At 37.7% G+C, this 20,654-nt stretch overlaps 1 protein-coding gene across 20 annotated transcripts in view; it reads left to right on the top strand.

Moving 5' to 3' along the window:
• Hdac9 (histone deacetylase 9) overlaps window positions 1-20,654 on the top strand; it is an 824,691-nt gene that overhangs the window by 489,913 nt on the left and 314,124 nt on the right. For 18 of the 20 annotated variants that reach the window (XM_076941980.1, XM_076941976.1, XM_076941988.1 and 15 more), the window contains 3 exons: window positions 5,721-5,843; window positions 8,646-8,856; window positions 9,640-9,857. In XM_076941980.1, coding sequence (XP_076798095.1) covers window positions 5,721-5,843; window positions 8,646-8,856; window positions 9,640-9,857 — 552 coding nt within the window. The remainder of the gene's footprint in view (window positions 1-5,720; window positions 5,844-8,645; window positions 8,857-9,639; window positions 9,858-20,654) is intronic. The other 2 variants (XM_076941983.1, XM_076941987.1) reach the window with 1 other exon arrangement.

Below are 20,654 nucleotides of genomic sequence, written 5' to 3' on the forward strand. Positions count from 1 at the left end.
TTGCCAAACTTCTATTAATCCTCAGATTCCTGGTTGATTAAAAAGGTAGCCACTTTGTCGAGGCAGCGTTTGCAAGGCAGGTTGTCCATCCTGAAATGTGGAAGGAGTCCATTTTGTTATTGTCATCAGTGTGGACTCTTCGTAGGGAAAACTCATTAAGTTGTTTGTCTTCGGGCCAGCAGCTCTCACATGAGAATGAGTCTCCGTCTGCTCTGACCACTTGTGTTCTGTTTCTTCTATTTTTTTACATATGCTCAGTCCCAGCATCCAGACTGTTGGAGCTACTCACTTTACTCCTTTGTAAACTTGGTTGGAAACGAAAACCTCAAGCTTTTCTGTTTCCAGCTCCCACCAGAGATGTCTACAGCTATCTAGTTACTTCGATTGTTAATACTGTGGGCCTGCGGGTTCAAATATGCTTCTGTGGATATCAGCACCATGACTCCAGAGCCAGTAGATTTACTTGATAGCTTAAGAGTCTTAAGAGTAGCCAAGCTGCTGGTTTGTTTCTATTTAAATATTAATGGCTGCCTCTGCTGTTAGGTTTTAAATGACTTTTTTTTTCCAGGCAAGAACAGATGATTTAAAAAAAAAAATGATTCTAATAATAAGGGTGAAGTGTTCTAAGATCACTAGAAACGACATTTGTATGGTGCCAGCCCCAGGGCTCATCTGTCTGATTTGTGGTCATCGTTATGACATTTGCTATGCCATCTCCATGTCTAAGTGGGTATCTCAGAGCTATGGTTTATATGGCAGCAATTAAAACTTGTCCCCCACTCGGAAAAGCAGCTTTGATGGCACAAAATTTACTTAAGTCAATATTGCAAAATGAGATCTTCTATAAAATATAAATGCAAAGTTAGCGAGTCAGTTCCCAGGGCCCTTAGCAACTCAGCAGGACTTTCTGTTTTTCTAGAGGACCCAAGATTAGTTTCCAAGCACCCATGTTGGGTGGTGCACAACCACTCAGAGCTCTAGCTCCAGGGAGTCTGACACCCTCTTCTGGCTTCTGTAAGCACCCATATAGATGTGCACATATGCACACACATACACTTAAATAAAATTAAAATTCTACATTCCAGTTTTCCCTCATGGAGTGAGATCTCACTGGGTGTATCAACCACATCTCAGGGAAAGCCCCATTGATGCCCAGGTGTGGCTGGCACACACACACACACACACACACACACACACACACACACACACAAGCTCCATGTTTTCTTCATGGGCTGTTTGTTGGTTTTGTTTTGGTTTATCTTGTCTTGATTTGTTTGTTAGTTTTCATTTCCATTTTTTATTTTACTTTTTGGTACTTTTCTGAGAGAGAATAAAAGAAGAAGGGATAGGAGAAAAAGAGAAAGAGAGAAAGTAGGAGAACATGAACCTGGGTATGGGTAAAAAAGGTGGGAAGAATCAGGGAGGATTTGGGGAAGCAGAAGAATACAGTATATAAAAATTATTATGTTTATTTTGGTTTAATATTTTATAGTAATATGATCTTTAGTGTAAAGTAAAAATTTAACACTTGGGGGCTTAATTTTTGAAATAAATTCCATTTTATTATGTTGAGCTCTTAATTTATGTTTTCTGAAGAAGAATGGAAAAAATATAATCTTGAAAAGTACTTCTGAAGCCATATGCAAATATTAAGACATTGAGGGAGCTTTTAAAATGCAGATGTCTTGTTTTTAAATAGTCTACAATTTTTAAGTCAAAGTCAACCGACCTAAGTATGTCTTCCTTTAGGCCATCCGGATAGATATGGATGCTGCCTCAAAACATAGTCAGGGTTCTCTGTCTTAGACCAATGGCACTGTTTTCTAGGAAATGTATGTGGCTGTCTGCATCTACAGCCCACACATAGCAGAGCTCAGATGAGAAGTATGAATAATAAGCATTTATTTTACTAGTTTAAATATCTTACCTAAGGTCTGTACTCTTTTCTTTTTCTAGTTTTCTGGCCTATTATAGATAGTTTTTGAACATTCAGTAAACTGAACATTCTATGTTCACTTTTTTCTATAAGCTTATTGAAAGTAGACAGAGCTTTACATATATGTTTTCAAGCCAAGGTATCGGTAAGAGAGACATTCATTGAACTGCTCACCCAGCTCCCTATCACTCCTTTTTACTCGCTCTCTTTGTCCATTACTCCTCCCCTTCTGCGGTTCTTGTCTCCAGGGCAGTCATACTTTTGTGTGGTCTTGCTGTACTTTGTGTGTAATTTTTGTCCTGTGACCCATGAATTTTAGAGAATGTAAGTGGTTCTCTGTCATTTATGTCATTTCATGTGTTACTTTTATCACTCGCCATGTGTCTTAGACCTGGCAATAGCTTACAAATGCCTTTAATCACTATAAATGCCATGGTGGCTGCTGCGCCATTTTATCTATCAAGTCCTCTTCCTTAGCAAGACATGCTAAGGAGCGTATCCACACCATCCTGACTGCTTCATGAGAGATGTCCTCATGAGAGGCGCTCCTCATTTCCAGTCAAGGCTTCTATAGGTCCATACTGTGTGCTTAGTTATGGTTTATATTTTGAATTGTTGACCAGAATAACTTTACCTGTGTATTATACGCCTTCATCCAAAACATTGATAATGATAATTTTTCTAACTTTTGGGAGAGATTTAATGCCTTTTGTTTAAAGCAGTACCTTCTTAATGTCAATGGTTGAATGAATATCTCCTCTGACAGACATATATTTTCAGTCTATGCATATTTTATTCATCTGTAAGATGTCCTTCCAAATGACATTACCATGAAAAAAAAGTTAAATATAGTTTTGAAAGATCTTACTAAAATGTGAGCATCTCCCTTACCTCAGCTCTACAATCATCCTGTATGTTCCTGGTGAGTTACTAGTTACCCATGAAATCTGGATTCGCATAGACATCTCTGTGCCATTCAAAAGTTTTAACTTTAATATTATAATAGTGGCTACGACAGTCCATTGATGCTTGTTCTCCTTTCTCTTAGCAACTGACTAGCATGTGTGGTTGAAGGTGTAGGCTTCTTTGCCTGCCCAGCACCTAACAACATTATCCAAAACTAATGAGCTAATCATTAATGGTTTCATAAAAGCTATGTGATAGCCTTACATTTAATGCCTGAGAGGGCACAGTTCAGGACGCCTCACTGTCTATGTAAATGGCTCTGCACACTCTACGCTTAGCAATAGAGAATATACATTTAGATTTTATTAAGACACATTGACCTAGAACAGATAGACTGCTCCCACGAAGAACCTAGCTGGGGACAGCTGTGCTCAAAATGACAATCTGAGGGAAATGACTGTCTAGTTCTACGAGTTATGATCCAAAACACTGGAAACCTCCACAGATGCCTTGCATATTTCCTTATGTACAGTTGAAAGTGATAAGTAGTGCCCAGGTGACATATGATTAGTTAGTGTCTGTGAGAAGACCAACCATAGACATGGGGACAGAGAATATTTCTTGAATTCCAGGGAATATTAGGGAATGTGTGGTTTGTAGATCCTCCCGTCTGTCTTCTTAACAGGCTCCACTTTCTCCCTTTTGCTTCTCTTCATAAGCCTGAGAGTTTCTCAGACACAGCATAAATCTCACTTGTTTCTCCTGTCTCCATTCCTCAAGGGAGAGCTGTAGGGTAGGGTAGGGTAGGACAACTGTAGGGTGTTTGTGCCACTGGGAGTCTGCATGCTTCATATTCTTCCCTCAGTCTCCTTATCTGAACTATGATCATGATGTAGTTTGGGAGTATTAGTGAAGCTAACCTCAGGATGTTGATAGACACTGGATGTTGATATACCACCATGAAAGATGGAGCCACAAGAATTTTATATTAAACGTCTAGAGCCTGCCATCCCAGAGAAGGAGTATCCACAAATCCCTTCATGTCAGACAAAGCCTGCGTGAACAGCCTGCCAGCTGCTTCCACCACATCTGAGGAAAAGCTCAGTTTTCACCCAAGAGTGTTGTCCCCATGTATGACATGGGTGGGAAGGTATACAAAAGTCATCTCAGTTACACAAAGAGAACCTCATCTCTGAGGCCTGTGGCAGTCTCCTGTCATGGTCCGGGTCAAGCCATTGCTGTGGAAAGCAGTCACAACTTTGAATGGTCATTCTTAATTGAAGTTCCTCTTGTTTTCTCTACTATGAATACAGATGAATAGGCTATTCCTTTATTTTAAAAGAGTATTAGCTGCCAGTACCCTAATAAAACAGTTTTACTTCCTTGTATCTTTTGTGGTTCAAGGGTATGCTATATACTAAAACAGACTTCAAAGCCAACTGTGTAAACAAAACAGCTGCTTGTTATTTTACTTTGAGCAGATACACAACTATTACTGATAGCTCCTAAAATAAAATTATAATCTCATACATTATAATTTAAAAATCTTTCCCAGTAATTTTCATGCTTTAGGGCTTTTTAGACAGCTTCAATTTTGCCATATAAATGCAATGGAGCATTAACAGTTCAACATAACACATGATTTTCATGCATGAATAGCTGACATGTTCTTTTAAGGAGAAACACAGCCTGGGGTAGTGATCCACACTGCAATAGGAAAACTCCACATTAAGCTTCTGCGTCTATTCTGTTAAGGCTGAGGCTCATCTCCAAACAGCTGTATGATTGAGATAACGTTCAGAAATAACATCCTGTGTTTTGGTGGCACGGCACTCTTCAGTGACATTCCAAGGTTGCACTGCGGTAGCACATGATATTTTCCCTCGTTAATTGATATCCCAGGTTTGTCCTGAGGAAAATCTACAGCTCCCCCAAACATGCTTGACAAGTTATTATATTTACTTTAGTCAAAGCCCGTGTGTGCAATATCTCTCTTGGAGGTGGTCTATTATTGGAGTCCCATATGCTTTTTGTTTGGGAAGAAAGCAGTCACTGTGTTATAGTGTAACATGGAGTATTCTTTTTCAGGATGTGGTACCCTTGGGAACCGTATCAGGGCAGAGTTCCCTCGTCTAATAAGACCTTTGTAACTCTTATTGTATAAAAGTTCTGGGAGGGGAGCAAGAGTTAAACAGAAGATGTAAGTCAAGCAACCATACTAAGCCACATGTAGGGAGACATTTCTCTTAGTGTTGCATTAAAAAGGTATTTGTTTTAAATAGTACTGAAATGCCAAAACATTGAGTATATTTCAGTGTAAGTGCATATTATAGTGGAGTAGAAATCTCATAAGAATTTTAAATTGAGTTTTGAAAGTAGAATAATACCATAGTTCATTAGTATTTTTTATACTAAAAATGTGATTAATATAGAAGCCTTATATAGTGTTGCTTAATCTCCTGTGACTTTCCTCCCAGCAAATGAAATAAAACTATGGTCAAAGCTATGACTGTTTGATGAAATTATTCTTTTTTGCTGTATGAAGTTCATAAATGTTCATCAGAGTCGTCTACTGTGATTCTTGTATTTTTTCAGATAAATGAAAAACATGCTAATTATATTCCCCAAATCAATATTTTCAAAGTAAAAATAATGATGAAAATAGAAATGCTGTTACCACAATTTATAGCTCTCTGATAATATATTTCATTTAAATTTTATACTCTAAAGCTTAAATATAGAAACAAACAGAAAATACTTAATGTTTTTCTTCATTGTGATCGTGTAGAAACTGCTTTACGAAATTTGCACATTTACTAGAGAAAACTGATGACTTTGTAATATTTTGAGAATCTCCTTTTCTCATTTTCTTCAACAGCAACTGGTTGCACAGCAGCGCATTCTAATTCATGAAGATTCCATGAACCTGCTAAGTCTCTATACCTCCCCTTCCCTGCCCAATATCACTCTGGGACTTCCAGCAGTGCCGTCCCCACTCAATGTGAGTCATGGCGTCCCTCAGCCTAAACCAGCACAAGCGACACCCTGTACATGAACTCACTTCTATCACTTACATATTTAGACTTGAGAACCTTGTTAGGAAGAGCATCTGCAGCATGATTTGTCTGCTGTTTTCTGTTTTGTTCAAAGGCACTCGGTTTAGTTTCAAATTACAGAATTGCCTCATGTGATCACATACAAATAACTTACTTGGGTAACTATTTTTAACATAAAAACCTTTAGTAGTTTTCATATGTATAATTCTAGTGGTTCCCACATCCTCCCTGTGAAGGAGAGATTATGGTCCTCATTTTTACAGAAGAGGAAACGAATCCTAGGAGTTTTAAATCCCAAGAATACAGACTCTTTTAGTGAGTGGCAGACCTGAGCATCCCCCAGGCCAGAGCTTAGAGGTTCAGCTTGTGATGCACAGCAGAACGTGTTTATGAAAATGGTTTTGTGTGGGACTTTATTTGGGGAATTCACTCATTCTGCAGTGAAGAATACCTATCTGGAAAGGCTCCCCAAGCACAACATTTTACTATTCCCAGGAGATTCCAATAGAATTACTTAGTTTAAAAAATCTTGGCAGCTGAAATAGGATCTTCAGGAGAAGTAATTGTCCTAGTATAAAGGAAGACAAAAATAATAATTTCATATACATTCTCTAAAATAATATATATTTTACTTGTTACAAAATATTAATCGGCTTTACACAGGATAATTCATCACAGATGTTAGTAAATTAAACTGTCCATACATAGAAGTCAGATGCTGGATACTGGAGGTAAAGGCTGTCCCCATCCCTGTCACCAGTGTGAGCACTCAGTGTCAAGCCTTCTCCTAAGTACAGTATGTCAGACTCACATGTATCTTTGAGACAGATATTTTTATTAGATCTAAAATTTTATCTCATCTGAATTACTAATAGAATGTAATGTCATCTTTCTATGATCATATATCATATCTGAAGAGAAGGCAGATTTAGGATGTGACCTCTATAATCTAAGATTTACAAAAGAAAAGCATGAAAATCCTAAATCAGTTACACTCTTGAAATTCCAAAGATTTGTAAACAGTTGATTTTAATGAAATGTAAAGTGGAAGTAGAAATGAAACCATATATAAGACGTGGGAGTCTTTAAATCCTCACTTATTAAATTTGTATTTTTATTCCTGTCATTTATTTTAATTGTATACAAATGGCAACCCCTGCACGTCTATGACACACGAACTGGCATTTTGATGCCACCATTTTCTGTGCCCTTACCCACCACATCTGGCTAGTTCACACACACACCACTTTTAATGTAGTCAAAGAATTTTTTTCCCCAATGACCTTACTAAAGCCAGAACGTTTTATGTTTCAATGGCAATACTATTTGGTGCCATTGGGTGAATAAACCAGTGTGGTTTGGATTAGTTTCATTTTTCTTTGCTTCCATTTTGGTGTGGATGAGGCCTTCACAATGAATTTCTCTCAAGCTTACCTTTGGCTCACTGAGGGATCTTTACTATACTCCCTCCCCCCCCACACACACACACTGCACAGAAGAAGATTTTAAGGAAAAGAGGCTGGGCCAGGCATCACTTATATATTAAACATTGGATTGACCCAGTCTGTGACTCAGACAAACCATTTACCTCTCTGTCCCTCAATTTCTCCATCACTGAAAATTGTTTTGCCTCCCTGGTGTACAGCAATTTTGAAAGATGAAACATACGTTTTGAAAAGAAACATGCCACATAATTTTGAGGCATTAGACTTCTGCTTTTGTAATACCAAAATGACCACCATTCATTAAATTTTTTGAATAGGATAATTCATTATTGCTCTTGATGATGTAATTATTATGGCGTCATTACTGTGTTAGCATGCCTTTCAAGTTCTTAATAACACTTTTATTTGATATCTTATTTCACTTGTAGTTTACTTTATTATACAAAAGTATCTTGGTTGTCATTTTTAATATTCAGAGATGTAGAGATCTGTTATGAATTAATAGAAAACACATATTTAAATCAAATTCCTGTCTATTTGTACCAGCTTTCACCGAGTGAGAGAATTTTATCTTAGACTTAAACATTTGAAATGTATAGCTCTGAAAAGTTAGAGGTGTGGTAAGAAAGTATACTTTGTGCCATTCTTAAAACTCTAGAGTTATAGACTGCTTTATCTTCATTCATATGAAAGCTTTTTTGAATAAATTTTCACTTTCCAACTTACTTTTTACTCATGCAGTGTCTTTTTAAGTATTTTAGAAGTAATCTTCCCAGATAAGAGCCTGACATTTATTTTGACTTTTTGTTAAGTTGATGTATAGTAATTGCATGTATTTATAGTTTGTAACATGGTATTTTAATCTGTATATTGGAATGAGTTAAGCTAACAATGTATGCATTTACTTCCCATTCTTTGGTAAAAACACTTAGTTACTTCCTAAGAAAAACATTTTTTAGTACATTTTGTTGTTTATGTAACTATTACTACCAGGATATACAACCAAACATTTAAACTTTTTCTTCCTGTGTAGCTTAAAGTTTGTGTTTGCTCTCATTCTTAATATTTAACACTAATTTTCCTTATGCCCAATGCATCCATACTCTATTGAATTGATAATCAATTGCTAAATTCTTTCCAGTGCCTCAACTGTATCTTTTGTTAATTATTGTAGTGTAAAAGATACAGTATTATCCATTTACCTCATTATATACACCGGGCACAAGAAACTTACTTAATGACTAGAGTTTTAGCATTGACAGGGATAAGGAGGACTAACACTTTCATTCTTTCTTTATACAGGCTTCTAACTCACTCAAAGACAAGCAGAAGTGTGAGACACAGATGCTCAGACAAGGTGTTCCTCTGCCCGGCCAGTATGGCAGTAGCATTGCAGCATCCTCCAGCCATGTTCATGTAGCGATGGAAGGAAAGCCCAACAGCAGCCACCAAGCTCTCCTGCAGCACCTACTGTTGAAGGAACAAATGCGACAGCAAAAGCTTCTTGTGGCTGGTAATTAATAATGACAGGTTTTTCAGGTCCTTTAAGACTATTATCAGTGATCCAGTGTGACATTTAACTCAGAAGTATAATAGCAACTCCTGTTGCTGTACAAGTGCCAAATTTTGGCACTGTGGGAGGAGCTATATGATCTTTATGTATTCCTGGTCCGTGGGGTGGAACCGGGAGGGATCCTTGGTCTACAACAGACTGCTTTTGCACTTGAGCCTTGCAGTCCCAGCCAAGCCTTCTTAAGTTATCTGTCTGGAAAATGCTTTCTGACTTCTCTTAAAATTATGTATCAGCACGTCTTTGTTTATGCACACACATACACACACACACTTGTACTCACTCTCACACTCATATACACACTTACACACTCATATACACACACTCATACACACTAACACACATTCACATTCATATACACACTCGCATTCATATTCACTTCACACTCACACACACACTCACACACTCTCACATTCTTACACACTGATGCTTATACACTCACTCATACACACACTGTCACAAACACATTCACACTCATCACACACACTCATTCTCACTCTTATACCCACTTACATACTAATACTCATGCACACTCTCACACACACAAATTTACACTCATATTCACACTCACACTTATACTCATACACACTCATTTACATATTCACACTCATACACACACTCACACTCGCTATCACACTCTTACACACTCACATTCATATACACACTCTCACACACTCACATTCACACTCACACTCTGTTTGCTCACATTCACATTCTGTTTTTTAGGTGGAGTTCCATTACACCCTCAGTCTCCTTTGGCAACAAAAGAAAGAATTTCACCAGGCATTAGAGGTACCCACAAGTTACCCCGCCACCGACCCCTGAATCGAACCCAGTCTGCACCTTTGCCTCAGAGCACACTAGCGCAACTGGTCATTCAGCAGCAGCACCAGCAGTTCCTGGAGAAGCAGAAACAATACCAGCAGCAGATCCACATGAACAAAGTAAGCCATAAAGCAGTATTAAATATTGGAAGCACCCGTTTCCAAAGGAAGGTTCTCTTGACTGGAGATGGGAGGATAATTCTGGCTGGGACCAGAGATAATATGAAGATTACCATCCTTACCCAGCCATCTGAGTCAAAGGACAGGGTCACACTGTCACTGTTCTTACTATTTTTATGTTCGCGAGACAGTTGAAGTGAAGCTGAGATCATGGGTGAACAATATGATTTAAGATTTAGGAGGTGTTTATTTAATTTACAGACACGCAAGTCCTGTGTGTGTAAAGCCTCATTTGTGATGCAGGGTAAATGTGTGAGCTGACAAGTCAGAAAGGTTACACAGGTGTTGGCAGATAGGACAGTGGAAGCCAGCGTTGTACTTCTTGGCATCTAGGTTGCACTTATTTTTCAGTATGCCTATTTCATTCCAAATATCATTTAAAACAGTTTCTCTGAAACTTCTGGTCATTTCCTTTCAGAACTCTGATTTGGGCTGAAATAACGATTATGGTCTGTACATAAGACTCTCACTCTGAGTTATTCTACTAAACCGACCATAAAGAAAGAGTGGTTGTGGTATAATGGTGTCCAACAGCAGACAAAAACCTGCTGTGTGAATCTGTAGGGAAATGATTCCACTCTCTGTTGTTCTCTGTGACATACACACATGCCCCGAAGGCATTACTGTTCACTGACAAACAGATATACAGCTCAGCTTAGTAAAGGCTTTGTTGCAGTGTAAAACAAAAGGCCCAACAAAGCCTGGTGGGAGTAGGAACTATCACTGTCCTTTGTGTCTTCTTCACGGCATTAAGGGTGGGGTCTTCATCTTGTGACAGCCTTACTGTAAGATTCCCTGAAAATGATCTTTCCTTCTCGGGTCTCACTCAAGGATGGAGTCATGAACAAAAGAGTCCTGAGCAGTATTGAGCAATACTAAAAACAAATATGTCCGGGCTAGCCCCTTGTTTTTGAAGATGGTGCATTGTGCATGGGTTACTGAGATGGAACTGTGCTCTTTCCCGGCTTCTTTCTTTAGAGCAAATAGACCCGTGGTTCTCAAACTTTGGACTGTGACTCCTTTGGGAATTGAAGGACCTTTTCACAGGGGTCACTGAAGACCATGGGAAACACAGATATTTACATTACAATTCATAACAGTAGCAAAAATTACAGCTGTGAACTAGTAACAAAAATAATTTTATGCTTGGGGGTCACCATAACATGATGAACCATATTAAAGGGTTGCAGTCCTAGGAAGGTTGAGAACTGCTGTTGTATACTCTTTGTGAGTCATCTGGCAGCAATATCATCTCTCTAAGTTTGTTAACTTAATTTCTATCAAATCAAAGTCTTCTGGAAGGAATTAACGTTCTTCTTTGCCCGTTGCAGTATTCATCACCTTGAATGCACAGGTTCAACCTATAGTTGTAAAGTGAGGTTTATTTGTTTGGTGGCTTTTTGGAATAACTTAAAATGAGTCCATATCCCTTTTTAAAAAACTGCCTATTGCGTGAAATTCATATAGGACGATGGACTTGTAATCATATTTTTGACCTTATAATCTTTGTCTTGAAGTTAGGTTTGCTTATAAAACTAATATTGGAGTGCACTAATTCTTTGCTGACACTCATTTTCCCATCAAAAAAATACTTAACTGTATACATTCTGCTGTTGATAAATCAGTTAAGTATGTCCCTGTGAAATTACATGTTTAATATGAATAACTGTAGAGTATTTTATTATTCACGTTTTATGACCCAGAGTTGCCACTATTTCGGACTCAGATGGGATGCTAATGGGATATATTTTTCTATTTGGTATCACACTAGAGATTTTGATGGGCGGATGCTAAGCTCAGTCTCAGGATAAAACTAAGATGAAAAGCAGGCATTTGCATTTGAGAAATAGGCAAAGCAAATCTTATCAGCAGCCTTTCCCATGTGGGGCTGATTCCTTGGGTCTGTTAAGAATTCTACACCAAATTAGAAACAAACCTATACTTTGAGGTATACGTTTATACAGTGGTTTGATTATTAAATCTTGTCTTAATTAGGTAAAATGAAGGCCAGAGAACTTCAAAGTGTAAAGCTGATCTCTGGATGTTAGCTCCTCTCAGCTCGGGTGTTTAGATTACTCAAACAGGTCTCCAGTTGGCTTTACTCCAAATATGTATTCCATATGTCTAATCAAGTGGCATATGCACATTGCATATCCTCTAGATTTTGAAAATATTTTAGCTGTCTTCAGTTGTCTAAGGAAATGGAGAAAAATCATATTGAAGGAAATATTGATCCTGTATTTATTATGAAGTGTTTCTGATAGAACCATCAATAAGTTAGTTTCTACTGTTCACCCTTCTTCCCAGGTGATAAGGATATTTACTTTATATTGGGTTTTGGCTGTACCTTAAATGCCAAGAGTTACTGAGTTTCTGTAGGAGAATTTGTTTCTTGCATTCTGCCCATTTCATTAGAATGGTTATTAGTAAGAAATAAGCACAGAAATTTTGTCATTTTCTATTATCGTAGATGAACCTTGATGTAATCCTTTCCAACTGGAGCAAATACTTGGCATCCTAAAATCATGGTCCTCACTCATGAGTAGTCATAACGGGAAATGAGCATCTGTGAAAATGTAGGTGTGCAAATGGCATGCTTAAAATATCTTTTCCTTTAAGACTTTTAGCATTTTATAGCTCTTCTTTCCCTTGAGTACTTAGAGAAAAATGTATGAAATGAGAACCCAGTTAAAAATAAAGATAGCTGGGATGTTCAAGTGATCCATTTAAATATGCTTGCTATCACACCTGATGACCTGAGTTAGATACAAGGACCCACATGATAGTGGAAGAGAACAGATCCCAACACATTGTCCCCTGACCTCCACATGTGTGCATACCTGTGCCCATACAAGCATATAAACAAACTAAATAACACATAAATAAGTGTAATAAGTATTTTTAAATAACACCTTTTTAAAACTAGTATCAAGTTAAATAGTTGGCCTTCGTGGTAAAAACCTTAAATGATATGTTTAATTGTCAGTAATTCTTAGAAAATTTAGAAGGACCCTCCACTCTATGTACTTGATACAGTTTTTCACTGAATGTTTGGAAAATTTATGAAACATATAGTATAATATTGTCAATCCTATCTGGTGACTTAACTACCTTTTGTCCATGTTTCAGTGCCATTCACATGTGGTATTTGTGTCTTCCAAGATTATTTGCCTCTTATAATTATGTTATAAATGATCAAGGGCCACCAGAAATATATTTTTTATTGCAATGTTTGCCAGCAACTAATGAGGCAGCTTGAAAGAAAGGTTAGATCCAGGTCAAAGGGAAAACTCACTCAGAAGAATTTATCATTCTCTTCATGAGCACGAACACTCTATTTCCACAGAAAGAATGTTGAGGTGCTTAACCATACAGATATCATATCTTATATCATTTCTTTGTATGTTTTTGAAAGTTTTTTAAAAATGAAAATTGTGCATTTTTATTGCCAGTATAGGTATGTTTATAGTGTGGTTCTTTATGCTTTGACAAACCTTAAGAAACAAACAAAGAGGAGTTTCTTTATCCGAGAACCAGAGGAAGGCACTTGGCTTTACCTCGTTTCACATGGCTTTTGTTTCTCCTGTTGAGAGTCAATAAGAGTCAATAAAAGACCCACCACCACCAAAAAAAAAAAAAGTAGGATATGAGCAATTTTCTCCTGAGCCCACTTTATATGTTGTCAGTCCCACTGCCCCCCCCATCAATAAAACTACGATCAAGTTGAAAAGAGACACACAACAGTCATTTGCCCACATTGACGAGCTTTTAGATATAGCTTAACAAAATCCACATATGCAGTCATGTCATCATGGGTGTGTGGTTTTCCTGAATGTCCTTTAGGCTTAAGAGTTGAGGACTCAACTCAAGGTTGAGAGATCAGATCTCTGGTATCTCCTGCCCTCCCAAATCCCAGCAGCAACATTCTGTTGTAGATTTAATAAAATATCATTTGATTCCTGCTCAAGAGTTTCTGCTTTAACTGAAATGTCCATACATTCTCTAACATGTGCTTTTTAAATATTCATCTCATGAAATCTACGTGATCTAAAGTTTAATATGTATTTGGATTCTCATGCCATTCCCCTTGTACACTCAGCAGACCGTCACTGAATTCTTACTTTGGGTGGACACTGCCTTACGCCCTAATAATCCTCGTCGAGTATCTTCAAGGGAGGAAGAAGAAGGCGATTCACATTGCAACACAGTGTGCTCAACAGCAGAACAGAGGATGAGAGGATGGAAATAGAACTTTTTAAAAAGAATAACATTTGAGATTTGCTTAATGTTGGAAATAATATTTGAGATTTGATTAGTTACCTCCCTTGATTGATTATTTTGTGTCTATAATCTTCCCTTTTTTCCATCCTTTCATTTTTTTTCTGGCTCTGTGATAAATATATTACTCATTCCTCATTCCTTTTGGCTGGATATCAGCCAATACGTGTTTAAAAGCAAGTATAATTCAAGAGATGATATCTTATATGTGTCAAGGTTCATCCTAGATATAAGCATTTATTATTTATTTATTACCATGATACTTAGGCATTTTGACATGAGTACTATTTTATCATAATAAAGACATGTCTAGGACAAGACCAATAAATTGAAGGCCAAACAGATGTTCTGTGTTGCTTTATTAAAACAGGTAGACGTTCTCTTCTGACAAGCACGGCAAAGCACATTTGTGCTCAACTCTAAAGCAGAGCAAATAAGGAGTTTGCTTAGCCTTTTTGGAGAGCCTCTGCCCCTCAATTCAAGTAGTATGTGTTTCACTCATTCCTTTTATTATAGTTGTATTAATCAGTCTTACATAGCCCCCATTCTCCCTAATGTTTTATGACCGTTGCCTGTCCCTAGTTATGTATTCTCAGCGACCCAAAAGTATATTCTTTTATCTCAGTGGTCAAATGCAAATGTGGAGTGTGTGTATGTCCTTCCTGAATTGAGTGCTAATATAGGATTACCGTTTGGACTATTGGAAACAGCATGCATTTTACAAAAACTGTTTTGAAGATCAACAATCATATATATATAGATATATACATATATATCTATATATACATATATATGTATATATCTTAAAATATCATTGTTTATGAAGCCATAGTTCATATTCATAAGCAAATCTGTACTTCACATTAGGTTTATTATAATAAGCATAATGCTATCTCTGATTACTTATGAGACTAAAATTTGAAGCACAATTTAAGGCTTGTACCCATCTCAGATCTTTGTTTTGAACCTCTCTCTCTCCTAGTGTACCTCTTCTCTGCTTCTTTTCTGTGGCGTGCATATCCCTTTCGTCTGCCCTCATAGCTTAATAAGGTTAATAAGTAAATAGACCAGCTCCCTTTTACCTATAGTGTCTACCGTGAGCAGAAATCTTCTTGCCAGTATGTTTCTAGGCATTATCCCCTCAACAACCAGCAAGAATATTAGTTTTCCAGGGATTTCACCGAGTTAAGCAAGTTACAAGTGCTTCCTGTCCACAGAGCTAGAGTCTGTTCTCAACTGTTGTGTGAATGACTTCAGTCGGGTTCCTGTCACTAAGCAGATGATTTTATGTCACAGAGCTACAGATCTCATATTTCAGAGCAATACAGGCAAATATTTTAAAAAGCAAGGTCACCCTATGATTGTGTGTGTGTTGCTTTAGATTTGCTAGGATGAAGAAATGCTATTTTCCCACATTGCTTCTAGCTTTCTTTATATTGCCTTCCATTCAGGTACTCACATGCTTGGCAGTCCTCATCTGTGGCCTTGTGGGTGTCTTGTTGGAGCAAGGCTCCCAGATGGATCATGTGAGCATGGTGCCGAGCTCAGCTGCAGCTGGATCACACTGTGCTTCCCTCTTGAATGCATGCTGCCACATGACCGTGTTTTATGTTGGACAGACCATCTTCTTACAGGAGTTCTGAGCAAGTCCAAAGCTGAAAGTTGACTGACTTCATCCTGCTTCATACTGAAATGCAAATGTTGGCATCTCCTCTATGGGTGGTTGGAAAATGCCTTGTTTTGAGTCTTAAAAACCTGATGAGCAGAAACTTGAACAGCGCTTTCATTTAGGAAAGTAGGCATTACTCTTGTCAGGATTCATTTCTCTCTATCCAGCTGACAGCTTGTTTTCATGAAGAGTCTTTTAATCACCAATTTGGGATTACATTTTGCCCATTAGATGGATAGTATCTTCAAAAAATTCGCACACATTGAAGGCAGTTTTTATTACAGTAAAAATCCCCCTCGATTATTTATCTATCTATTGAAGTTTATAAAAGAAACTTTGACTTTTCTCTTAAATTGATTCTGTTTTGATATGATTAGGTCAATATAAATAGATCCTTGTAGGTATGTAGTGTGCTTTAAAAAAAATCCACTTATGCTACAAAACCAGCTTACATCACCATGCAAAATTTATATAAAAGCATTTCAATGTGTAATTACAACTTGATTGTTTATAATATACAGAAAATTGCTTGTTGCTTTATTATTAGATATGATGAAATCTTGTGTTTGGACATGAAGCTATATGACTCTTCCAGTGGATTAATGACTACTCTTCATAAAAATCTCCAGCGATGCTTTCCTAGCTGCAGGGTCAAGGGAGGGGCCTCAACATTTATTTTTCAATCTGCACTTTTAATCTACCCAGAAGTACTTTTACTGAATGAAAAAAATAGCTTAATAGGACTATGAGGTAATATACCACGGGAAAGGAGACTGTCTGGGGAAGGAGTCCGTGTGTCTAGCTTGGCTGATGCTGATTCTAGGCAGGTTAAAAGGAGAACACTGCTAACTAATTTGGTTGCTTCTCAACTTTGACACATAGTTTCATTTGACAGACTGAAATAACCAAGTCTTGATATGGTTTAATATAGCTTAATTGACCTATAGAACTGAGAACAATAAATGTCCAGCAGTTTATTTCTTAGTGTTTGAGTTGCTTTTAACTCCCCAAGTTTAGTTCCACTTTTTCTGTAGCCCTTAGCTCTTTCTATAAACGCCTTTTCAAACCTGAGGGGTTGTAGGATCCCGAACTGTCATGTGTTCTAAAATATTCCTGTTTCCCTAGGATGAATCTCACTCAGATCTGCAATCTTCCACCCCACATATTCCTTCAACTGTTCACTAATAATTGAATCATCCAGGCATTAAAAACCTCAATTCTACAAAAGATTTAGCCTACTTACAACAATGGTGGTACATAGCATAAGTGAAAATAAAGAAAGCCTTATCTTTTCCTTGAGTGACACATAGACCAATAAACTGATATTTGTAAGATGGTTGTGTAGAACACAGGCACCCACATGAACTGTAAAAATGGGTCTACCTCCCTCCGAGGGAGGTGTCTGAGGCCTCGTGTAATTATTTGGAAGCACCGCAATGTTGGTTAGAGTATTCCACGTTGCGCCCCATCATTCTCTAGTGAACAAACACCAGAGGCTTAGAGGAAGGATGGTTTGAGAGGATGATCCAGCTAGAGCTCTATAAACATGCAATCCCTACGCAAGCCACAGCATGCGTATTCTTAGACAGCACTATAGTTCTGTTTTCCTTATTCCATTAATAAAATGGTTGTGTGCAAGTGGTAGGATGTTTCCACAGCACACATTATAGAACCTGCCTCCCTATCCATAAAAAAACTTCATTGTAAGCCAAGCCACCATATTCTGCTCCAACGCCTTCATATGCATTTCCGTCCACCATGAAGCAGGCCTTCTTTTCTCTTTGGAACAATATTACAGTTGATGATCAAGCTTTTTACTGAAATGTGATTTCCACATAGTAAAATATATTACTTTTGCTAACACAGTTCTATGAGAAGCTAAAGGGAGGATGTTTTGAGCCTTCTTTCTAGAAAGGAGGAACCTCTGGAATGTTAAGGTGTTCTGAGAACCAGGTGTCTTCATTGCGGGCATTGTTTGGATAATCTTTGAGCATTAAAAAGATAAAAATTAATGTATCAAAAGTTCACTCTGTCTGTTAGATTAATACACATAACTAGTAAGGAAGGATATATGACATTTTGGACATTTAACTATGTCAAAAATGAGTTGCTATTTAGAGATACCATTGTCTTGCTCTTTAATTCTGGCTCCACAGATTCCACTGAGATGGACAGACGTGAAACGGCAGGGTGTCTTGTGGCTGGAGTCTGGAGTGCTTCTCAAAGTACACCTCTTGATTTGAAAGTCCTCCAAATTCTGCATGCTGTTTTTGAGAACAGTTAGTACATACCTAATCTATTTGTGAATTGAGACAGAATTTTATCATTATTTTTAAGTCTAGTTTCCTTGGAGCTTAAGGGAAAGGTCTTATTTTCCAAAAGGAGAATATTGCATTTATTTAAAAGAAAGGGGGAAAAAAACAAGACAGACTCGCATGGTTGCCTGAGTAAAATCTGTCTTAAAATTTGAGAGAGAATTTTTAAACAGTGTTGAGCCGCTTGAGGGCTGCTTTGTAGAACAGTTGAATCAGGACACCCATCTTTATGGGTTCCTCCACAATGTCAGGAAATCATCAATAATCAAAAATAGATGTTGTTTGGTACCATTGTTAATTGATGGTTCATAAATGAATGGTTTGGGGGGGGAGCAAATAAAGGATTGTGTGAGAAATATTTAAACTTAAATTTCAGCTATTATAATGAAAACACACTTAGGCTTATATTCTATTTGTAGAGTTGGAACCAAGCAATGTAATATGATAAGTTAGCAATAGAACTTCAAATCAGTATTTAATTAATTTATATCATTTATCAATAGAATATATGGCTTTATTATGAACTGTAAAACAATGAAATTATTTATTGTCTCTAACCCTAGGAGATATAGATAAGAATTGGAGTTTAGTTGAATTCCTTACTTGAAGACAGGGAATTTGCACCTGACAGATATTCCTGTAAGCCTGTGTTTGTGCATAGGTGGCCCTACACCCAGAATGGTTGTTCACTGCCTGTGGTTTTCTCACTGTGTACACACACAATGGCAGTAAACTAGTATAAAGACTTAGGGCCACAATGACAGATGAGGAAGTGCACAGATTAAAGGCAGAGGAGAAGCTACACCCCTCCTTCATCTCAGCTGGAGTCCCCATCGAAGTGACTCACCTGGTGTCAGATGGACAGCACTCTGTGCTTTACAGATGGCAACTCAGCAGATTCAAACAGGCTTGCATTTATCTGTCACACAGATGCTTCATCTCCTGTTTGCTAGCCAGCAAGACAACAGGCTGACTTTGCTGGGGGATCACCTCCAGATGTTCAACCAAAGGGAGACCCTGCCACCCCACTGAGAGTAAGCCAACATCTTGCCACATCTGTGGCCACTTAGCAGTAGTACAAATTAGAAAAGGGTTAGCTGTACCATCTTTGTAATGGTTGTGCTTGGAGTTCAGAAAACACATAGAAAACAACATAATCTGAATACTTACAAATAGTACCAAGTAACTTTTCATTTTAAAAAATCTGAAATAAGTCAAACCTGGCAGGCAGAATTTCTCTGTGACTTTTGTTTGTAGATTTCCCTTGCTGATGTTAATTGCTAATTTTTCCACTCTGGCAAATGTGAGTTTTTAAATGAAAACAGCTTTAGTGAAATACCTAAAATAAAATAAGAAGTGAAAGTTAACCCCCTCTGTGCATTTATGTCTCGTGAAACTGGCTTCAAGATGCCCCATTTATCTGATTATGTGATGTGAATGTTCACAGGGAACACCTTTATTCCTCAGAAGATGAAAAACAGGAAGATTTTTTTTATCATGTATAGAATAATCAAAGTCTGAGGGGGAGATTATGAAAGCTTTGTTATTAAGCATTACATATTCCAATATCTGTTGTACTTCAGCTAGATGCCATGCAATGTTAGAGTTACTTGGATGTAAAATGATAAAACACATCCAGTTTGGGCTCTTGGGACATTTGAATTCCAGTAAGAACACAAATAACTGTAACTGTAAACAAAAATAATAATATAATGCCAGATAATAATCTGGGCCACAAATAAAAATACATTAGCAAAATAGTAATTGAGGTAAATTCTGTAAGGCACTAGCTCAGGCCTACAGTTGTGAAGAAGTGAAAAGCCCAGTGTTTCAGTGTCTCATGCAAAAGCCAGCATGTCACATACTGTCATATGTCCAAGCTATTTGGAGCACATAAATAGAAAGTTATAGTACACTACAAGAAATAAGTTGGGCTACATTATGGAACACTTCTGGGGCATGTTAAGAGATTTGGATGTTACTGGGAAAGTGGCAGGAAGCTCCCTGATGGCTGTCTGTTGAGAACGGATGTTACCTAACAGAGTGAAGTGATTATTGAAGCTGCCATATTGAAAAAACTCAGAGTACCTAGAAGGAAGCCCAGAATTGAGTGTCTTGTAGCCCAGGGGAAAAAAATGCTAGTGCTTAGGGCTGCAGGGGTGGCAGTAGGAATGAGGAACAATATCAGCACACAAGCTGCACTTCTGAGATTGCCGTGGGCTTGCAAGCTGATGCCGTGGAAATACAAGGGAGACAAGTATGTAGTCGTGGGTCATGGAGTGGGGTGTTGTTACTAACTCAGTGGGGAAGCTTGGGCAAAGCAGGTTTGGGGTAGATGGGATACAGATTATCTCTTTGCTATTTGAGGTTTATGATACATTTTAGATATTTTATAGCTCGGCGTTTTTGGTAGCATGGTAGACACGCAGGTTTGTAGCTCACCCGAGCAGCTGGACTTGTTCACATTGCTCAATC

The sequence above is a fragment of the Arvicanthis niloticus genome, chromosome 11, assembly GCF_011762505.2.
Source record: "Arvicanthis niloticus isolate mArvNil1 chromosome 11, mArvNil1.pat.X, whole genome shotgun sequence".
Classification (NCBI taxonomy): Eukaryota; Metazoa; Chordata; class Mammalia; order Rodentia; family Muridae; genus Arvicanthis; species Arvicanthis niloticus.